This window comes from Apis cerana, linkage group LG1 (assembly GCF_029169275.1).
Source record: "Apis cerana isolate GH-2021 linkage group LG1, AcerK_1.0, whole genome shotgun sequence".
Lineage (NCBI taxonomy): Eukaryota > Metazoa > Arthropoda > Insecta > Hymenoptera > Apidae > Apis > Apis cerana.
This window is the reverse complement of record NC_083852.1, coordinates 20,909,533-20,929,780: the sequence shown is the minus strand read 5'-3', so window position 1 is coordinate 20,929,780 and position 20,248 is coordinate 20,909,533. Positions and strand designations below refer to the sequence as shown.

At 41.9% G+C, this 20,248-nt stretch overlaps 1 protein-coding gene across 22 annotated transcripts in view; it reads right to left on the bottom strand.

Moving 5' to 3' along the window:
• The window catches only part of LOC108003197 (dystrophin, isoforms A/C/F/G/H), a 419,614-nt gene that overhangs the window by 72,014 nt on the left and 327,352 nt on the right, over nt 1–20,248 (bottom strand). For all 22 annotated transcript variants that reach the window (XR_009828767.1, XR_009828769.1, XR_009828768.1 and 19 more), the window contains one exon: nt 18,858–19,030. Coding sequence is in view for 19 of the 22 variants with exons in the window: in XM_028669405.2 (XP_028525206.2) it covers nt 18,858–19,030 (173 nt within the window). In the remaining 3 variants the exon portion in view is untranslated. The remainder of the gene's footprint in view (nt 1–18,857; nt 19,031–20,248) is intronic.

Below are 20,248 nucleotides of genomic sequence, written 5' to 3'. Positions count from 1 at the left end.
GGTGTACACAAGAGGCGCGAGGCAAGAAGGAAGTGGGAAATAAAATAAGGGGCGGTTACGGTGGTGGTGGTAGAGCGGAACACAGGAGATAGGGAAAATAGACAACAAAGGGGACGAATAAGAAAAGAATGGGAAGGGAGAATATATAGAAGGGATTGAAAGGGAGCGAGGGATCGAAGGATGAGGGGTGGTTGGCGAGAAACGGGACAGGAAAGATGGCGCTCGGGATTTAGATTTATATTCCGCCATTGTTGCACCGTCGTCGACGCAGCCAACCTTTCCTTCCAACTCCTGTCTTCTCATCCCCCGTCGCGTACAACCTTCCTTTTCATCCACCAAAGCCGCGGACCCGTCGCCTGGTATCGCGAAGGAACAGACCCGCGGCCGGATATATTGCAGTTATTGTAATGTCGATGAAAGTCCTGTGGAATTTCGCGAGCCAGCTGTATACTTTCGGCGATTCGACCGTCTCTCTCTCTCTATATATATACGTATATGTATACATATACCTTTGTATATACCACGTCGAAAAGGTATTGTGCCTTCTTCTTCTGCGAGATAAGAATGAAGGGATATATCGCCCGGACCCGTGAATATTCTTTCTAAAAAAGGATATTTCCGACTGCGTTCCCTATTTCGCCAAGATCGATCAGAAATTTGATCGATGCGAATTTATCTTTGAACGAGAGGCTGTTGGAAGACCGATCGTTGAACCGAGATCGATGGTTCCCTCGATCGAAAGATTTGGAGTTTCAAATAAGTAAGAGTTCTTCGTAGATAAAGAAGTTTCTCGGTTGAGTCACGAGGAGTTGATATCCATAACGAACGAGAAGAATTCTTCTTCAAATTGGACGATCTCACAGATTATTACCCGTCCAAACTTGACTCGACGATTAAAAGATTTCATCGATCAGATCCATCGATATCAAACCACCCCTGCGCCCTTCCCCGGTTTCCTCGGTTCCTTTCCAAACAAGCTGCTGGCCATCGTTCACCAGCAAGGATTCGCAAAAAACGGGGGTGTTGATTTTCTCCGGACGATCCTTCCGCCGGAAACAAACAGCCGAGCTCTGATCGAGATCGATAGCGACGATGTCGATAGCTGTTTAATCGACGCGGTCGCCGAACGATTAATTGCTCCAAGTCCAGCCGCAGCCAGCCTCTTGTTTACCATCGGTGAGCGGGATGGAAAGACGCAGAGAAGGGGAAAGGAGAGGGGCATTCCTCGGGGTTAATCGAACATCAACGTTTTAATCCGTGTTTTCGTTGAAACATCAGGTAAAAATCGCGAAAAGTAGCTGTTGAAAATCGCGTTGCAAACCAGGAGAAAAGAATTTTTAACGTGGACTTTCTTTCGTGCGATTTCAATTTGGTTCACGAGCTACCAGCTACGTGGTGGACTGCAGTCCTGTGAATGCGCGTTGAATACACTTCTTTGGTTCGATCCTCACGACCTAATGTAACATAAATCACCAAGAAATTCTGCCAACGAACGCTAGCCTCGCAAGAAAAGCGAGCGAGAACGGAATTCTTTCGAGGGGCCGTCGATATGCGATAATTTATTTTCCGCTCGAATATCTTCGACTCAACATTTTCGTTCCGATTTTCCGGGCTAGACAAAGAACGAAACGAAGTTGGAATATCATAGAGACGTCTCGCTCCATCTATCTGAAGAATTTAAACTTAAGCTTGCAAACGAATCTTATCTACAAACATTTCTGCGCGTCAATTTTTCTCGTGTCTGTTTTCACCGATACGGTTTCTTTCCGCTCTTCATAATCTCTTCTCTCCAACTGTGATTCTAATTTATGTACCTATTATTTTCTTCCTTTCGTCAAATTTTTCCTATCCAAATGAATAACGAATTGCAAAGACAATTTTGAAAAAGTATCGATGCATCCTAGAAATTCAGAAAGGATGGCGGTAGATCGGGGATAAAGAGTCAAATTGGATTAGAGAAGTTGGAAACGATAACGCGGCACGCCGAGCATGGAACTTTTGATTACGGCTGCATGTTGGACGTTCGGAATAATTAAAACGACGAAACGGGCGCGAATGGCAACAAAATGTCCACGACGAAGCAGAGGAGAACGATTTTAGATAAGCTGGCTTCCGCCATCCTGGACGTCGAATTTTCATTTTTTTCTCTCTCTTTCTCGTTTTGTCGAATCTTCTTTATCGAAAACGGGCGCACCTAATCTCTCGCATAATCCTATTGAAAAAAAGTTTCTAACGAACGGCACAGGTCACTGCGAATCTCTGTGTCTCGTGTCTTCGTTACGATTCGTGGAAAGAGGAAAGGAAATTGTTCAAAGTTATTTAAAAATTCTTCTGGACAAAGTAACCTCGTTAAGCACTTTTTTGCACGCGGGCAACGTTCGATTGAAATTGGGGAGAAACGTCAAAAGGTGGAGTAAGATTATGCTTTACGAGATCATTAACGCTTTTGATTAAAAAAACCAACTCTGTGTAACTCCTCCTCTTGATAAAGAAGTGTAGCCTTTCTAATTAGAATCTAATTAAGTTTTTTTGTTTTGCGAATACTTTGTATCCAAAGAATTATTAACCAAATAAAAAGCGTGAAAGAAGTTCGGAATGTTGGCAAAAATTTGATATAGAGATCCAATTTGCATTATCTACTTGTACGTCTTCTTACACGATAAAAAGGAAAAAGAAAATATACTCTCATTAAAATAATCTCTTCTCGAACGATTAAGTGAGATATTAAGTTTAATTTAAGAACTTATAGAAGTGCTTGAATTCAATCAAGTTTGAAAAACAGGGTTGAAGTGCTCCGCGAAATGGACAAACTTTCTTGATGTTTTCCAAAAACCTGCGGAAATTAACGAGATTTCCGTATAATTTACAATATGGATTAAAAGTTGATGTAGGAATCGCGCAAAGAAGCTCTTCTTCTTCTTCTCTCCGTCGTCTTTTCATCCGCTGTGTGATTACTTCCAATTTAAATCGAGTATTTAAAAAACATTCCTGATAATGAATTTAAAGACATTAGGATTAATAATACTCGTGCGAATAATTAATTAACGGATAGAAGAACAATAATCTTTTAAAATTATTATATAGATAGAATCCATAAAAAAGAATTCCACTTAGAGATCGTTAAAACCTTGTACACATTGCATATCAAAAATTCGAGCTAAACTTTCAATTCAAACGTCTCCACCGATCTCGAATCCGCACAATTCGATTCCATTCCAACTCGAGAAATATTTTATTTCCTCTCGAAGGGGAGGGGGAGTAGTTTAATTTTCAGTGAACTTATTTCCATACCTCGTTCGATTTGTAAATTCTTCTCTCCCAACTTCGCCCTTTATCCACGATTCCTAACAAATTTCAACGCCTCATACATCTCCAACTCGCACAACCTCACCCCTTACGTATCTTGCTCGACACCATTTTCCACTCTATCCTCCCCTCCCCCCATTCATCCGTCCAACTTTTAACTTTTAAAATTAATTTCAATTTATAATCCCGCTTCTTCCATTTCTCCAGATTCCAGTCTATCCTCCTCCCCTCGTCCCCTCATCCTGCGAGTTTCGATCGTAGAAATTTTCACAGAAAATCATCGCTCGCGAGGGGAGATCTCCCAGAATCCATTGACAGACCGCGACGCAGACGTCCCAGTAATCGACTCTTCCGCAAGGGAAGCGGAAGAGACGGTGGAGGAGGAAGAGGAGGAGAAGGAGGAGGAGGTCCTCCCCAACAAAGCCTTTTGATCTATCACCTCGTCGCAGCCGGTTCTTCCCCGCCGTTTTCCATCGTGGCTCTCCTCGTGCTCTTGTACCCGTTCTACCGGTTAACGCAATAAAGTCGGCAAATGGAATTGCCGCGAACGGGCGGAGCGTTGTAATTCAACTCCTGGGAACAATTTACCGGCACAATTGCAATCTGAGCAAGGTCGACCATGCCGCCTCGCAAAACCGATCCAAACTTTCCCGATAAACAACAACAGCCACTGTTCGCGGATATCTGCGTACCGCTTCCGGTTACTCCGTATACTTCCACTCTACGTACTTCCGTTTAAACACCGTTCATCGCGCCGTTGATGAAATTTGCTTGCTTGGAAAATGCTCGAAATGCTTCTTGGCTGATCTTATCTATATATCGCTACGTGTGTTACTGTATAAATAAAAATCAGAATTATTAATTTTGTTAGAAAATGAAAAATCTCTAAGTTAAATCGTTGTATCATTATTTCCTTTTTTGTCATAATTTCTGAATCCAATTATATTTTTTGTTATTATTTTTGTCAATATGAAAAGATTTTCATATTTCGAATATTGAATTTGATATGAATTTTTTTTTTTTAAAAATCTCGTGGATCGTCGAGAAATTTCTTGAAAAATTTACGTAACGCTCACCGTTTTACACAGATACTCTTTAACACGTCGGTAGAAACGAAAGAGGAACGTGAAGAATCGGTTATTCCGGACATCGTCACGTACTAGCCCGTAAGAGCATCCCCTCTTCAAAGGGCACACTCCTCGCGTAGTTAGTCCGTGTAGCAGCCCGTCACGCCGGTGTCAAGATCTAACGAACCTCTTTCCTAGAATAATATTTTCTATTTTTTTCGTCAACCCCTCTCACCCCAGTGAACCCATTCAACTCGAGTTAACGAATACGATCAACCGAACGATGCGCCACCGAAAATTGCAAAATTGAATCGATTTTTATTGAAACCGCGGCAACGTACGAGTAATTTCTCCTTTTCGATCAAGCTTCGTCGCGTTAAATCGTGATATATATACCTCGCCCGCCCTCCTGCCTTCTTTCTTCTTTTTCACCCACTTTTTTCGCGAGCTTTAAAAATTTATATTTACACCGGCCACCGTCGTGTTCTATTTAATCGCGATACCTACAATTTTTCCAATTCCACGGTTCGCGTATCGGTTAAGGTAACTTTATTCCTCGCCAAATCTCACCGCGAGGAAGCAATTAGTTTCTCCTTTTGATCGGCGAACGGGTCGATCGAGGAGCGATCGGATCGATTTCAAGAGGAGGGGAGGGAGTTTAAATAAAATTAACCCCGCCGCCACGTTAATAATGGCGGTTCAATCGTCCCGTTTTATGGCGTGTGGCGTTTATATACGCCCGATAAAGTTTCCTTCTCGCGTCCCTTTTACGCGGCTCTCTTCGATTTAATAACCGGCCTACAACTCCACGAATTATCGTAAATACTCGGCCAAATTAGGCGGATTAAGTTGGGCCGATAAATGGGATTTCGAAAGCGTTTAACGCCGCGCCTCGGCTTTATACGATTTTATTCGATCGCGTTGGAAATGTTATATTTGGATCTTTTGATTGGAAAAAAGGACAAGGGATGAGAACTCTTTAATTCGATGGAAATGTAAACTTAGGGATGAAATGGAGATCTTGATCGTGTCGGCGAGAAATTATATTTAGATATATCGCGTTTGAAAGATAAAGTGATAGAGGGTGATTCGATCAAGTATTCGAAAGAAGGGATGATTCGACGAAGATATGGCATACATGGAAATAATAAAATATATCGTGTACGTACGTAATTACGCAAAGATTTAGAAATTTATGATAACGCGAACCGAGCAGATTTTCACTTGTTGTTTATTTCATTTCCTATTTTTTTTTCTAAAAATGCACTTCCACCACGAGCTTTTCATTTGATATATTGCCCAATACGATTTTAAAAATCGGCTTAGCAATTTTTGAATTTTTCAAACAGTATTTAAAAATAAAAGAGCTTTATTAATCTCTCGTGTAATAAATGGAAAATATAATTCTCGTTAAAAAGGTGTCTCAATTTATTTCTTTGTTATAGAGTTACATTAACCGCGAAAAATATTTATCGGCTGTTATCACAAATCAAACGATATATAATAATTTTGTTCGTGGCAGTTAAAATCAATATAGAATTAGCACAATGCAGTTGATCCAGATATTGTTATACGTTCCACGTAATTCAATAAGCTTTCGATTCATTTCATCTGGAAACTATAGGACCACAAGCATCTAAATTTTCTCGGCCCATTGTTGTTAAAATAACGTACGAGCCCCATCAATATTATCTTTCTCGCATGTTCTCATCAGCATAAACAAAAGCCTTCTTTTTTATTCAACAGTCAATTTCGATAAATATTTGACTCAACGAAACAAAACTTGCCAGAATTCGATCAAACTCTACAATCATTTCAATCATAAGCAACATTATCAGATCGAGGAATTCGAGCAATTTACGAGGGGCAGGATTATTCTAGCTTCTAGCAATCGCGAAAGATGCCGAAAGGAAGGAAAAACTTATCCCTCCTTGACTTCTGCTAATTCCAAACCTATCTAAATACGACAGAACCACTGAACCACGACATTTACATTTTTAAAAAAACTTACAATTGCATATATTCTTCCATCATCCCCCGTTTGACCAGTGAAAGATAAGATTAAGTAACGATCATCACTCGCTTTGTACCGGCAAAGGCCAAATATCCGGGAGCGCGGGCAAACTAAATCTAAAGTCAACACGTGCTTCCACGATTGATCGTCAATGCCCTGTCTCATTAACGTATACATTCGGATCGATATTTCGCCTTGAAGTGCGTCCCTCCCCCTCCTCCTCCCCCACGTTTCGGTTAAGCCGAAATTCGCGGCTGCCTGTGATCATATCGATCGCGTCAAAGTTACGGGGGAGAGGGAGGATACTGTACCGACTTTTCTAATGAGAACGCAAATATCCATGTTTACTTATGTCCTTTAAACCCGAACACCATCGGTAATTCGCTATTTTCCAATCGTGATTCGAGCCACGTTGAATATATATATATGTATATGTATATGTATATGTATCAATCGATAATCGATCGCTTGGACCGCGTGCGCTTTACGTCGACGCGCTCCCGCTGTATTTATAATCTGACTAATTTATTGGAAGTCGTTTAATCGGACGATTAATGCGGCCAGACCGCGGCCTCCTCTCTCTGATCATCGTTTTATCCTTTTTTCTTCCCCATTTTTCCCCCCCTTCTTCCTCCCCCTCCTACCCCTTCCACTGTATAGAACGAATGGTTAATTCGGTAATCGAACCGATTAATTTTGATGGAACGGTTTATCGGTCACGCGGAATCCTATTACAGTTACTGTAATAAAGATTCACCGTCTGGACGGGTTTAAAGCCGGCTTATTTGCTCGTCGGTTGAAAAATTAATTATTGAATTCCTATATCGATCAAAATTGCCTCCTTCTGCTCACCAATATATTTCAATTGCCGATATATCGTAAAAATATTGCCAACAGTATGCAAGATCTAATTTATTATCTGATTTTAATCAGAAATATCGCGTCGTGTAAGTTTCATCGGTTGTTTAGAATTCTATTGTTTAGAATAGAATTTCCCGTCTGGTAAAATTACTTTTTGCAATCTGTTAAAAGAGCGAACTCGTTTGGAATGTTTTTCGAGGAACTTAATTGAATTAGAAACGTCAGAAAGGGACGACGAAACAGTTGATTCTCTTTGAGTCTAAGTATCTCGCTAATATAAAAAAAAATTATTCCATATATAATTCTGCACATTTTCATAATGTTTCGCATAAAATTATCCGTTGGATTCCGCGATGACACAACTCGTTAACATAAGAACTGCACGCAAGAGTTTCGCAAGACCAGCTATAAAGAACGAGACACCGTCTTGAAAAATTAAAATGAAAAAAAAAGAAGAAGAAGAATTTCATTTCCCGTATCACACATTGATGCACGCACGACAATGCATCCGCACGAGATTCAATCACGATCTCAGTTTCCGTCTTTCAAGTCGAAGCTTGTCGTAGAAAAGAAGAAGAAGAAGAAGAAGAAGAAAAAGGAGAAGAAGATGAACTCAACGCTCAGCAAAGAAAAGAGGGAGGGAGGGAGTTGCTTTTTTCCCCCTTTCCTCCTTTCACCGTTTTGAATATTGAATTAAAATCGCAAGATCGCGACGACGACCCAGTAACCGAACGTTGCTCTGGCCTCGATGACGCGAACGGAATCCTTTGTTCCGAGAGAAACTCATTTCAGATCTCCCTTTGAGGCATCGAGACCTCACCTCCGGGCACAGAGTCATTCTTTCATTTTTTATCAAGCGCGAGCGAGCTCTTGCCCCCCCTCCTCTCCCTTTTCAAACCCAACTCGCGCGCGCGCATCCCTTTTCTTAAGGGATGAAACCGGTCGCCATCATCTCCTCGGACAGATTTCGATATCAGATTCTTCTTTTGCGCGGCCAGGCAGCGCGAAAAATATCCCGAGATAACGCCTTTAACGTCTCGAGGGACCGGCTTTCGAGCGCTCTCGTCCAGGAAACAAGGCCGAGATCCGAAGGGATTCCACTCCTCACGGATCCTCCGTCGCGGAACACGGGCCGATACATCTCGAGGATACCATTTCCTCGTCTCCCCAGATGCCCCCCTCCCTTTTGTTCTTTCGCGAAAACCTCGTTTCTGGGATTTCACTTTGAGCGGGCCTCTCTTTGACTTTTTCTCTCCACGCCGAACGGAACGCATTGCGTTCATATTCGGAAAAGTTAGGTCGAATCTCTTGGCTTCGACTCTCTAAATATCGCGTCACGTTGATCGATCTTCGATTTGAATTTACACAAAATTCGAAAGATCGTTCACCGATTAATCGCGAACGAATCGACGAATTATTTCCACGATCGTTTTTTTTAAAAATTCGCACAAATATTCACAGATATAATAAAATTCAGTTCGTTGGAAAGTTAATTTTCCGTTCGATTTATTTCAGAGAATTTAATTCAAAACGCGACGTTATCGAAAGATTTCCAGTACGCAAGTTGAAAGAACGTTTGGCTGCACGTGTTGTTTAGAAATTGCACACGTTATCTCGTGTAATTCGAAATGATAATCCAAATATAATTTCGACCAACTACTATCGTTACTATTAAACGGGTATACCGATAATTCGAAATCGACGTCGGTTCCAAAAGAGATCCGCCGTCCCAATTCATCGGCGGTCAGATTTGATTACAGATCAAATTAATCTATGCAGATTAAACGCTTACCGCCGGGTTTGAACTGCGAAACGCTTTTCCCCTGAATGACTCGGGCCGGCCAGTTCGATTAAACGCCAACCCTACCCCTATTGGCGGCGAGTTGCAGTTCTGTTTGGAATAACGAGTGCTTTAAATCGATATCGATATAGGACGAGATTTATTAAGAAAACGCCTCTCCTCCGATATGAAATAAATCGAACCACACAGATTCCCCTTTGAAACCGATCGCGCTAATGTACACGCGGCAAGATTTAGCCCGAGCTTGAGTAAACGAGGATTCTAATTACTTCTTGGAGCGTGTGACGTATCATTAATCGTAATCTCTCGGAAATTCGTGGATAAATATCGCGGCGAGCGTTCGTCGAGAGGAAAAAAAGAAGAAAACCGAGTTCGAAACGAGGATCGATAATTCGATAAACACCTAATTTAAAATACAACCCTAACTTCAAACCTAATAAGAATACCTCCAGAAATAATTCCAAAAGAGCAAACGTACTTTTAATTATCGTAAAAACTTGAAATCACAAACCGATAATCTATATCCATCGAGAGATAAGACTCGCACATCATCCTCGTTTAACGACCGGCCACATAAATTCGCATCGATTCCACCCTCCTCCGCGGTGGAGGAGAGCTTATCCCCCTGGTCCAACTATACTGGCAAGGACACGGAAGAACGACGGCTAAGTAAACCGGTCGGGTCGCATCTGGCTTGAACGGTACGTAATGCCCGGGAATATAGACATCGTGGATACGGTTTGGAAGGCGAGGAAGGAGGTGCATTTTGCGGGTAGGAAGGGGAAGGCGCAGGAAAACCGACAGCTCTTCCGGAGATTAACGCTAAGCCACACCTTATCATACTTTAAGCTATCGTAGCATCCGATATACCCCCTGGAAACGCGTGTAACGGTTTTCTGTACGTGTGTACCGGTAATGAGTCACGACTGCTGCGAAACCGAAAGGAAGGAAGGAAGGAAGGAAGGAAGGAAGCCTCAGCCTGAGCGACAGTTTGATTTCACTTGTTAGACCGCGAAAATATACCTATCTGTTTCATTTCGAGAGATTGGGTAAAATGTGTATACGAGATTCCAGTGTTTGATCAGAGGCTCGTGTTTGGTGAACGATAAGATCGTCTTCCTCCTCGTTGGATCGTTCGTAATCCTGAATAAAACGATGAACTTTTGAATTCTCTTTCTCGAATTTATCGAATTAGAGTATACTAGTTTTAGAGATCTTTTTTCCTTTCTTTTGAATATTTCTAAATTACTTTTCATTCAAATTCAATCATCTCAAATTCAATTATCAACACTCCATTATTTATCCCACGATGTAACTCCAAACAACTTTCTATTTTCCTTTTCCCTGCCCAATCAGATCTTCATTCAAACTCGTCTTCTTCGAACTCGAGCCAACCCCTCGGGCCAAACTTCGTAACATCCAATAACATTAACCACCACCTCCGATTACCACCACGCCGTAATTTTCTTTAAAGACGAACACATCGGCGGTGGAAAAATATCTTCCTCCGACAAATTCCCTGCTGGTCACTCGTTCTCGATATCCACAGCAACGTTCCCCTTTGCCACGACGTCACGTGAAAATAACTTCGATTTGACTGGATTCGAAGTTCGCAGAGAGAGAAAGAGAGACAGGATCCAGCGGTTCGGGTGGCGGAAGAGAGTGTACGTGACAGATTCCGGTGTGTTGGCGAAAAGGACGACGGTGTACAGGGTCGGCTGATAAGAGCCTTGGCCCCACGATTCATCACGATCCGCGATTATCTGCCTGTCATTTCCGGTTCGGTTGGCGCGCGCGACGAATCAACTATCGCGACTCTTCTAGCTATCGCCCACTATTTTTTAGCCCCAGAATCGCTATCGTCGACAATTCAATGCTCCTTTTCGATCGAGCTTTTCCTTTTTTAACTAATATCCGCCCGTTGTTCCAGCGATTTAATAATTCGACGAGACAATCCTCTTTCCCGTCGATTCGAAATATATTGTTCTTTATATAACATTTTGTTCTTTATACATCGTACAATGCACGATAGACGTAAATCACGATTGCGTCTATTGTCCTCTATATAAACGGAGAAACAATATTTCTATATACGAACGTTCCATGCGAATATTTATAATTTGCTCTGCAATTTTACGTTTTTTTTAAAGGAGATTTTCTATCTCGTGTTATTGTGCCTCGTATCCTTTGTGTCGTTGATTTTCAAAACGTATCATCCAGGGCTTGCGCACGTCAAAGGAAAATGTAAAGATCTTGTATCCGACTCTACGTTCTCTCTCTCTCTCTTTCTCTTCAAACTTCTATTACGTTCATTGTTCGAGAAGAATGCGACTTGGAGACAACCAAATAACGGATCGGTTGTTCCGTAATTAACGACGAAGTTTCGAAAAAGATCGTTTTCAAAGGGGCGCTTTTAAAATCAAAATCCTTTAATGTTGTCTGCGTCAACAAGTCTCTCGATATTCGATAGCCAAACTGAAGCTGTGACCAATTTTTCCTTTTCCTTTTACAAAATTCCTACGTTGCCGATACGGAGGAATCTTAATCGGTTGTAACTAATCGAATCGATTCAACGAAAAGATCCATAAATCTCGAATTCCTCTCGTTCCGCGATTATGGTTCGCGGAGGAGAGATGCAAGGCAAAGAGGCGATTTCGAGGTGGAACAACCGTCCCGTAACGAAGTCTCGAACGATCGTTTCCGAAGGCGGAGCTTCCGGAAAAGTCGCGACGTTTTCAAGCGAGAACAATTCTCGAGCAACGAGTGTGGTGGAACCGTTGGACGGCGTTGAAGGAAATTCAGGGAACGCGGCACGGTCTTTGAAGTCTTTTCCATGGGTCACAGCCGTGGCATAAATGCAACGAGCTCCGCGACGATGTTCTCGCGTTTTCCAGTTTCGATGATTCGACGACCGTGCTGCTGCAGCTGCATACGTGAACGCGCGAGTGCGCTAATCGCGAGTAATGGCACCGGCGACGAGCTCGCGCCTGGAGAACCCTCTCTCTCTTACCCGGTATCCGTAATTATTCCTCCCGAGTCATGCTCTCGAATAACAACATCGCGCATCTGCTGCTCCCAACGTCTCATCTGCCTCCCCGTTTGCGGAACCAATCCTTTCCCGCATCCTTCTCTTTGATTTTTCTCTATTCTTTTGGCCAACAGGCAACTCGTTTCTTCCATTTTCCCTTCGCACGATATTCTATTCTCGACTCGAGCGCCTCTGCCTACGCTTGTAAATTAATAATATTTAGAATTGTCGTAAATTATAAACCTGCAGTATTATTTAGAATCGTTATATAGATCCCATTGATTTATCACTGATTAAAGATATTTTGCTCGAGAGAAAGGAGGATGTATTTCCTGCGTGTCCTCTTCCTCGTTTCAAAAGAGAACTACTCTCACCATTATTCCATTTAACATCCCAACTTATCGCAATTGTTCCCTCCCTGCTTTCCCTTCTTTCTTTCCTCTCCTGTTTTATTACAATTCCTCTTCCTTTCTTTTTCTTCCTCCTTTTTTTCTGCAATCGAGACAGAATGAAAGAACAAGACCGATGACCATCCCCCGTCGTCGTCGAAATAAATTATACCCACTCCTGTATCAACACATACACACACACATATATAAATATATATATATATATAAACCTCCGCGTCACATAAAAATCGCAGAAACTTCATTCTCCCCTCGCCTCTCGAATTCCCCTCCCACCCCGGACAACGGACAGAGATTTATAACGAGGGAAGCGTGGCCGAGATAAAAATCGGCGACTTTTCGTTGCTTCCAACCTGGGAGGGGGAGAGGGATTTCGCGCAAACAAGATACCGGTGGCGGGTAAAATCAATATCGGCGGCAATTAGTTACCGTGGCACGCACGTGAAAAGGGCAGGAGCTGCATCCGGCAGTCGGATACGCGGACCTTTCGAACTTGTTCAACATCCGGGGTCGTCGAATCTCTCTCTCTCTCTCTCTTTTATCTTCCCTTTTTTTTCGACCCATTCGAATCGCCACGTTTGGGGAAAAAAACAAAAAAAAAACAATCGGCTTCCTCGTTCCACGCTGGTCGAGAATTTGTACACGAAAATTGGAACCGTTCGGGGGATGACTCGATAGGAAAATTTGTATCCTGCGTGTTCGATCGATTGGGGAGAGGAGGGGACGGAGAGAGAAAGAGAGAAAAAGAGAGAGGTTGTTCATTTGCTCATCGAGTCGTAAGACGATTCTGTTTGATTTCGGTCGTCTGATAAACGAATTCTTCGTGGAATTTTTGCTGCACTCGATTTAAGATTCGATTCATTCAAAGAGAATATGCAAATTAACGATTATTTTTGAAAATTTGTCTTCGAGGAAATTAATATTGTAATTTATTCGGAAATTATTTTTACGAGTTTTAATTTTGACAAAAATTTAAATTTCATTTGTATGTAAAATAGATAGTTAAATTCTACAGTGAAGAATAATTCCAGTGGCGAACTTGTTAACAATTTCCTTAAAAAATTTAACCAGTTTCAAATAAACAATCGGAGGATCAATACTAAAAGGAATTTTCTATCACGCGTTCTTTCGAATCGAAAATATTATATAACGATGTAAGATGAATTCGTCGACGATTGACGAGCAGTCCAGTCGGGAGAAGAAAAGATTTTAACCATCGATCCTTTGTTTGTTCGCAACAATGTAGTTTATCTCGAATTTACCTTCCCTTTCACTTGGCTGAATCTTCGCAAACCTTCTCGAAACACTCGAGTTTCGCTCACTCGAGAGAGGAAAAGGATTGTGTAATTCGTACGGCAAACAACAGCGGCAGGCAGCTGTTGCACGCGGAACAAAAAGGTTACGACGCTTGCAAGCGAAAGCTGTTGCCGGTGAAATTAAACCGGATTCGTTCTTTAAATGGAGATCGAACCATCGTTTTTCATTTACCACTTTTCCTCCCCCGTCAAATTTTATCAAACTTCGTCTCAACTTCCAATCCTGTTTCGCATAACGAAAAGAGAAATTGGAGAAATAACGAATCCGAGAGAAATAATATCCATCATACTTGAAAAACGAATTAAGTACGATTCGTCGATTTCTAAGGCAAAATTGTTGCATCTTCAAAAAAAAAAAAACACAACTTCGAAACTCGCTTATAAGGTTCGACGAGAAAGAATACAAATTTTCTCGCCGTTCCAAGATATCTTGGACGCGACAATCCCCAATAAAATTAAAAATAACGTTCGAACGTTTGACAGATTAATCAGAAAGGTATGAAAGATATCGTGAAACCGACAGATGGATCTCCACAGATGTATCCAGAATAACATTCTATTGAAAAAAGGCGATCCTCGATGCTGGACAAAAGCGAGGGAGCATCCTCCTCCGCTCGGATAATCTCTCCTTCCATTTTCGTTCCAAACTTTCGCCGGTTGATGTAATATATCAACGGTATCGGTGTTCCCTCGACCCCGTTGAGACCGGTGCCAGAAACGATCGTCGGTCGAATTATCGGGATCAGCATTTCCAGCGGTATTTGCGGTCTGATTGTGGGCTGGCATCCGTTGAAATCGTATGATTCGCGTGTTGGTGGAGTTTGCAAGAAGATTCGGTTCCCGCCGATAAATATGGCGGCCGATTCGAAGGGAAGCTCGAGAAAAAAGGGAAGAAGAAGGGGAGGAGAGATGGAGAGAGGAAAAAGAGGATTTAGCATTCGTTGCATCCCATCCATTCGTACACTCTTGTTCCGGTAATCAAGCGATCCGCGAGATCGGACTAATTAATGGAGACTGATTGCTCGTCTCTATCCGGGTTAACCACGGTGCTGACTCCGCTCTACTGCTTAAATTTTCGAGTCATTCCTTCGTGGAGCGATTCCAGATTCCTTTGCGCGAATACTTTGACCTCGGATGGGGATCGAAATTAATCCTCTTCGATGGAGGAAGAGAGAGAAAGAGAGACAGAGTTTGCTGCTTCTCTCCACCTTTCTCATTCAATTGTGAATCGTTGTTTCGAGAAAGAAAACTCGCTAAACTGGATGATACACAAGAGAAACGTGGGCCAAAATTGAGATTGGACAATCGAATGAGTTTAAATAATCGTTTCAATCGTTTCAACACACGCGCTTCGTTAGACTTCATCTCCTGCTCATCTCATTTCGAGAACATATTCGAGAAACGGATATCAAACTTCCGCAACGTTATGATCATTCGAAAGTAAAACGTTTGCGGCGGCCGAGCTCCCGCAATTCGTCCAGATATTAAACCAGACCCTCTAATATCAACCGAGTGTACACAATCCCGGATGATATCTCGATAAACAACTCGGTTATTTCTTTCTTTTTCCTTTTCTAATAAAGTGGGAACGTTTGCAGGCAAGCTCGTTCCGAGTCTCATTCGCATCATCGCGAAGGAAGCGACGAAAATCAACCGTTACTCCTCCTTGTTTAACTCCTCCTGTTCGTCAAACAGAGAGATCTTCATTAAAACGGTCGAGACGAGACGAGAGATTGAAGACACGGAACGTAACGCGTGGATATTTGGAAAAAATCAAACTCGAGATTTGCCCGCGGTTAAACTCGCGTCGAATATTTCCTGGAAAATTACGTCACCGAATTCGCATAGTTCGTCCGGCCGATGGAAGTTGGGAAGTTGGAGGGTCTGGCACGAACAGCGTCATCGAGTTCCTCGCGGCTAGGAATCCGATTACGCGCCAAATTCCCATAGAATTTTCCTCGGGAGAGGAGAAAAATAGGGGGAGTATATACGCGTAATCGCGTAAATCTTGCTCCGAGGCGATCGTCTCGGATCTTTTTGTATCTTTTTGTTGGCGCGAAAGAAGAAAATCGCGATAGCAACTCGTGCGTGGCGTGACGTGGCGTGGCGTGGCGTCGTATCGTATGCGAGGCACACACGACGGAAACAAGGATTCGCAATTTCCACGGATAAGGATTTCAATATGGGGAGAGACGGGGGCGTACGTAATCCGTGAGCGTGCACGATCCGTTGAATGGCGATCGAAAAGGCTGCCTAACTCTTCCACCAAACTTGTTCCACGTGGAAGATTTGCCAACTTTCTTGCCGAGGCAAATCCAACAAGGATTTATAATAAACTGGCTGATGTAAAACGAGCGACTACTACTAACGGGGTGTAGTTATCCGCAAGATTCAGGTCGCAATTCATTTTTTCGTTTTTTTTTCTTCTTCCTCTTCCTTTCTTTTTTTCTCCCTTCTTCGCCCTCTTCCGCGCGGCTATTGTTGGCGAATAAAAATGGGGAATTGATTAAGCGAAACGGGGAATAATAAATGGACATTGACTTTAGAATTTTCTTCGCCACGCTTTGTCTCTTTCTCCCCCCCCTTTCCTAGTTACGCGTTTCAGGTCACCGTGGTAATTTTTCATCGACGAATTTCAAAGAACTAGCAACGGTCTCTTTTCATCTTTTCCTCGAGAATTGAAAGATGAATGGAGTTTTTCAACGTTGGAAAGAGAAAAAAGGGGGGGAAAAAGAAAAAGGAAAGAAAAAAAAAACAGCGGCCGGTAATTTTTCACCTACGAATTTCACAAACTAGCGAACGTTCTCGATTTTTCTCCCCTCCCCCTACCTCCTCACCGAGAAATAGGCGCGGAACACGGGTGGTAAACACAGAAGAAGCGGAGAGTATTTAACCCCCGACGAAATATTAAGGTTCGAATATTTTCTCGCCTCACTTTTTAATGATTAAAGAAGTAACCGTGCCATAATTAAAACGGTAAAGAAAAAAAAAAAAAATTTAGGTTAATCACAAGATTAGCACTCGGTAAAAATTCGTCGAAAAAAACGTTCACGTTGTGTTTAATTAAGATTAAAAATCACTGTCTTTCTCTGAAAAAAGAAAAATTAAGGGTTACGTAAGCATATTTTAAAGCGAAGAAGAGGGTCATTAGTATCGAGGCAACGAAAATCAATTTTTCTTACTTTCCTAGGGGGTGAAAAGAAAGATCATTAGTATCGAGGTTGAAAAGAAAAATTGAAGTTCATTAGTTTCCAATCTTAAAAAAAATCCTACCAACAACCCATCCATATTACATACTCGATAATTAAATTTAATAATCCACTCGATATCACGTTGCCCAAATTTTCGTGTTTACGCAGGTATCGAAGTCCTCTCTAGTCTTACAAAGTTTCACAGGAAAATCCTGCGGGGATTATACATATATATATATATACAGGGATCAAGTAAATCGCTTCGAACGTCAAAAGATCCCTCCCTCCCCCGTTAAGGGTGGGGCGCGCACTTTCCACGGTACAATTTCTGCTTACGTATTACCGCGACGCATAACTGCTACGTTATCAAAGGAGAATGGCGCTCGGAGAATTTCCGGCTTCATAGTTAACCTACTGCGTGTGCACGGCCGCTGACCCGGACTCCGAGCTTTGGAAATCTTTGGAATTGTTCGCGCGTCAAAAGCCATTGTTCCGGCGATGTTGTCACGAGAATAATTCTCGCTTCGTTGTTCCCCGGATTTACGAATATTTTTTTTCCTTTTTCCTCCTCCTTTTTTTTTTTTTTTTTGTAAGATTTCCCCTGCTGCTCATCCCTGTCATCGCCAACGCGTTTTGCCCGACGCGTTGATCGCGTTAATCGCGGTTTTGAAATTAATCGCGTTTCAAAAGCGTATATTGTATACACACATTGTGTGTTATCTTTCCTTTCGCAGCTTCGTGGTTTATTGGTTTTTTAGTTCTTCCATATCTATGTCCCTTTGTCCGCTCTGAATGGTAAATGTTTAAATGTCAAGCTTCGTTTAAAAAAAAAAAATATTGAAGGATATTAAGGCATTCGCGAGGATTTCGTCGATGATATTTTCGATGGTTATCTTTTGCATTGTCGCATCGCGCGAAACTGGAAACGCATGGAAATTTCGAATATTTCGAAGTTATCATTCGAGGTAACGTTTTCACCCCGACGATTCTCCCGTGAAACGATCTCGAACTCTCGTTGTCGCGAGAACGGTGTGAACATTGGTTTGATGCGTTTCTCGATTAATACGCGATGAATTAACAGATCGATCGACGCGCGAAGTGGAATTCGAGTTTCAAGCTTTCGGAAGTAAAGTGGCGTTGTTTGAGAGAAAGGAAGGAAAAAAAGGAGGAATAAGAATAACGAGATAATTGGGTAAAAAGACGAAGGCAAATGCTTATAATATAATACGCGAACCTCCTTTGAATTTACTTCGAGTCATTAAAGAAAAAAAACTTGTAATAAACTATGCAACGCTGATCCTATTAAAGAAAATTACGAAGTCGATACAATTCGCGAGTCTAATAGCCGGAAGTCGTTCGTTGGAATTACGTAATATCTTAAAATCAAAATCGTCCCTTTCTTTTTTTCCATATTTCATCCATTTTCGATCTCCGCCTTTCATTCCTCTTCTCTTATTTCATTCTCCGTTTGTTACATAGTCTCTCTTTTACAATATTATATATATATATATTTTTCTATTTTCTCTAAATCTTTTTCTTATCCACAATTTTTTCTACTTTTTCTTTTCCTCGTCTCTTTCCATTCCCTCATCCACTACAATAACTCAACCCTTGACCGTCGTGATTCAACTTCCATCCCCGTGTATAATTCATTCTTTCGTTCGTTTCTTAAATTCTCTACAACCACTTCTCTTTCGCTATATCACAGCCAAAAAGGAACGTCTGTCTCGAAAAGAAGAACACCTGGTTACCGAAAACTTGGCTATTCCAACTTGACACATCGTTCTCGTTGCGAACGCTAATTGGATTGGAAAATGGGAAAGGGAAAGAATGGTGGAAGAAAAGGAGGAAGAGCTCGCCACTCACCTTATTGCCATGCTTTTCGCTTTCAAGTGATGCCATCGCTGGTTCATCTCGTCCAGTCGTCGTTGCAGCATAACCGCGTCATCTTGGCTCGCCAAAGAGCTCAACAACTTCCTGCCTGTGCCGTTCAACGACGTGTACACGTCTCGGTGCGTCTCGATTTCCGATTGTAGGTCCTGTAACAATAAAAACATAGTACTCTTGTTAATAAAATATTCAGAACGATACGAACTTATATTACGGGGAAACATACGTCTAATATGCTATCAGATCAATATATTCATACTTTGAATTAATATTCTTACGCTTCCCATTACAACAATTCCCGCAACGATTTAAATCCGATATAATAAATAAATCTGAATTTACGGCACAACGATTCTCTCTCAGATCAACATATTTCCCCCCCAACTTTCCAATTTGCCTAGCGTTCGATAGGGAATAAAAAGTATAGGAAAAAAAAAAAAAAATATCGATTGACGCGTTACACGTTACAAAACTAATCAAAACTGTGCAGGATTGCACAGTGGAACATATATGAAACCTCAAATAAATGCTATAACCAACTATGGATTCGAAAGAGAGAGAGAGAGAGAGAGAAAAAAATCGTGACTTTATAACGTAGAAAGGTATCAGGGAGGGCGAACGTTGTTGTAATAAAATACAACAGATCGATATACCGACGCGTCATCTATTTAAATTTCATTTAAGACGCGATATTAAGACGTATTTTTCGCGAATCCTGTTGTGAAACGGATATTATTAAATAACCTGGAATGAAACCTATCCACGTCAAGATGCGGGAAACATCCAGGGATGGGGAGGGGGCGATGGAAAATTTCAAGAATTCGCGCGATATTTTCCTCGCCGGATTTTCTCTCGCCGGTGAATAAAAAGTGTGCACAGTCTGTCACAGCGAGAAAAGTCTGGGGTGAAAGGGAAGGCTTGGCACGCGGTGTTCCGTCATCGCGATGACGTGAATTGCGGCCAACGTTTTGGCCGAAAGTGATTTATGCCGCGTGCTGCGTTGTGCAGAGGGGGAAGGGAGGGGGCTAGAGGTTGACGTCGGACACCGAGAATGAGAATAAATCGGTCGGCCTGCGCGATTCGATTTTTAAGAAATGTTCGCTCGTCATTCGTGATTCTCGAGAAAGGGTGAAAGTTTAATAGAAATCGGCGTTTGTACGTACAAGGTAAAACATTGTTCCCCTTAAGCGGATTCCAAGCTTCTCTTGTTCCGTTTCTGTTCTTGTTCCGTGGATTGTACATTCGATGCAGATGAAATCGTGATTTAGGAGTAAAGCCGTTCTATGGAAATTTATTTATGGATACCACGCGTATATTGGTATTTACGGCCAAGCGAGGAGATACCTGTTTTGGAATTTAGATTCGCC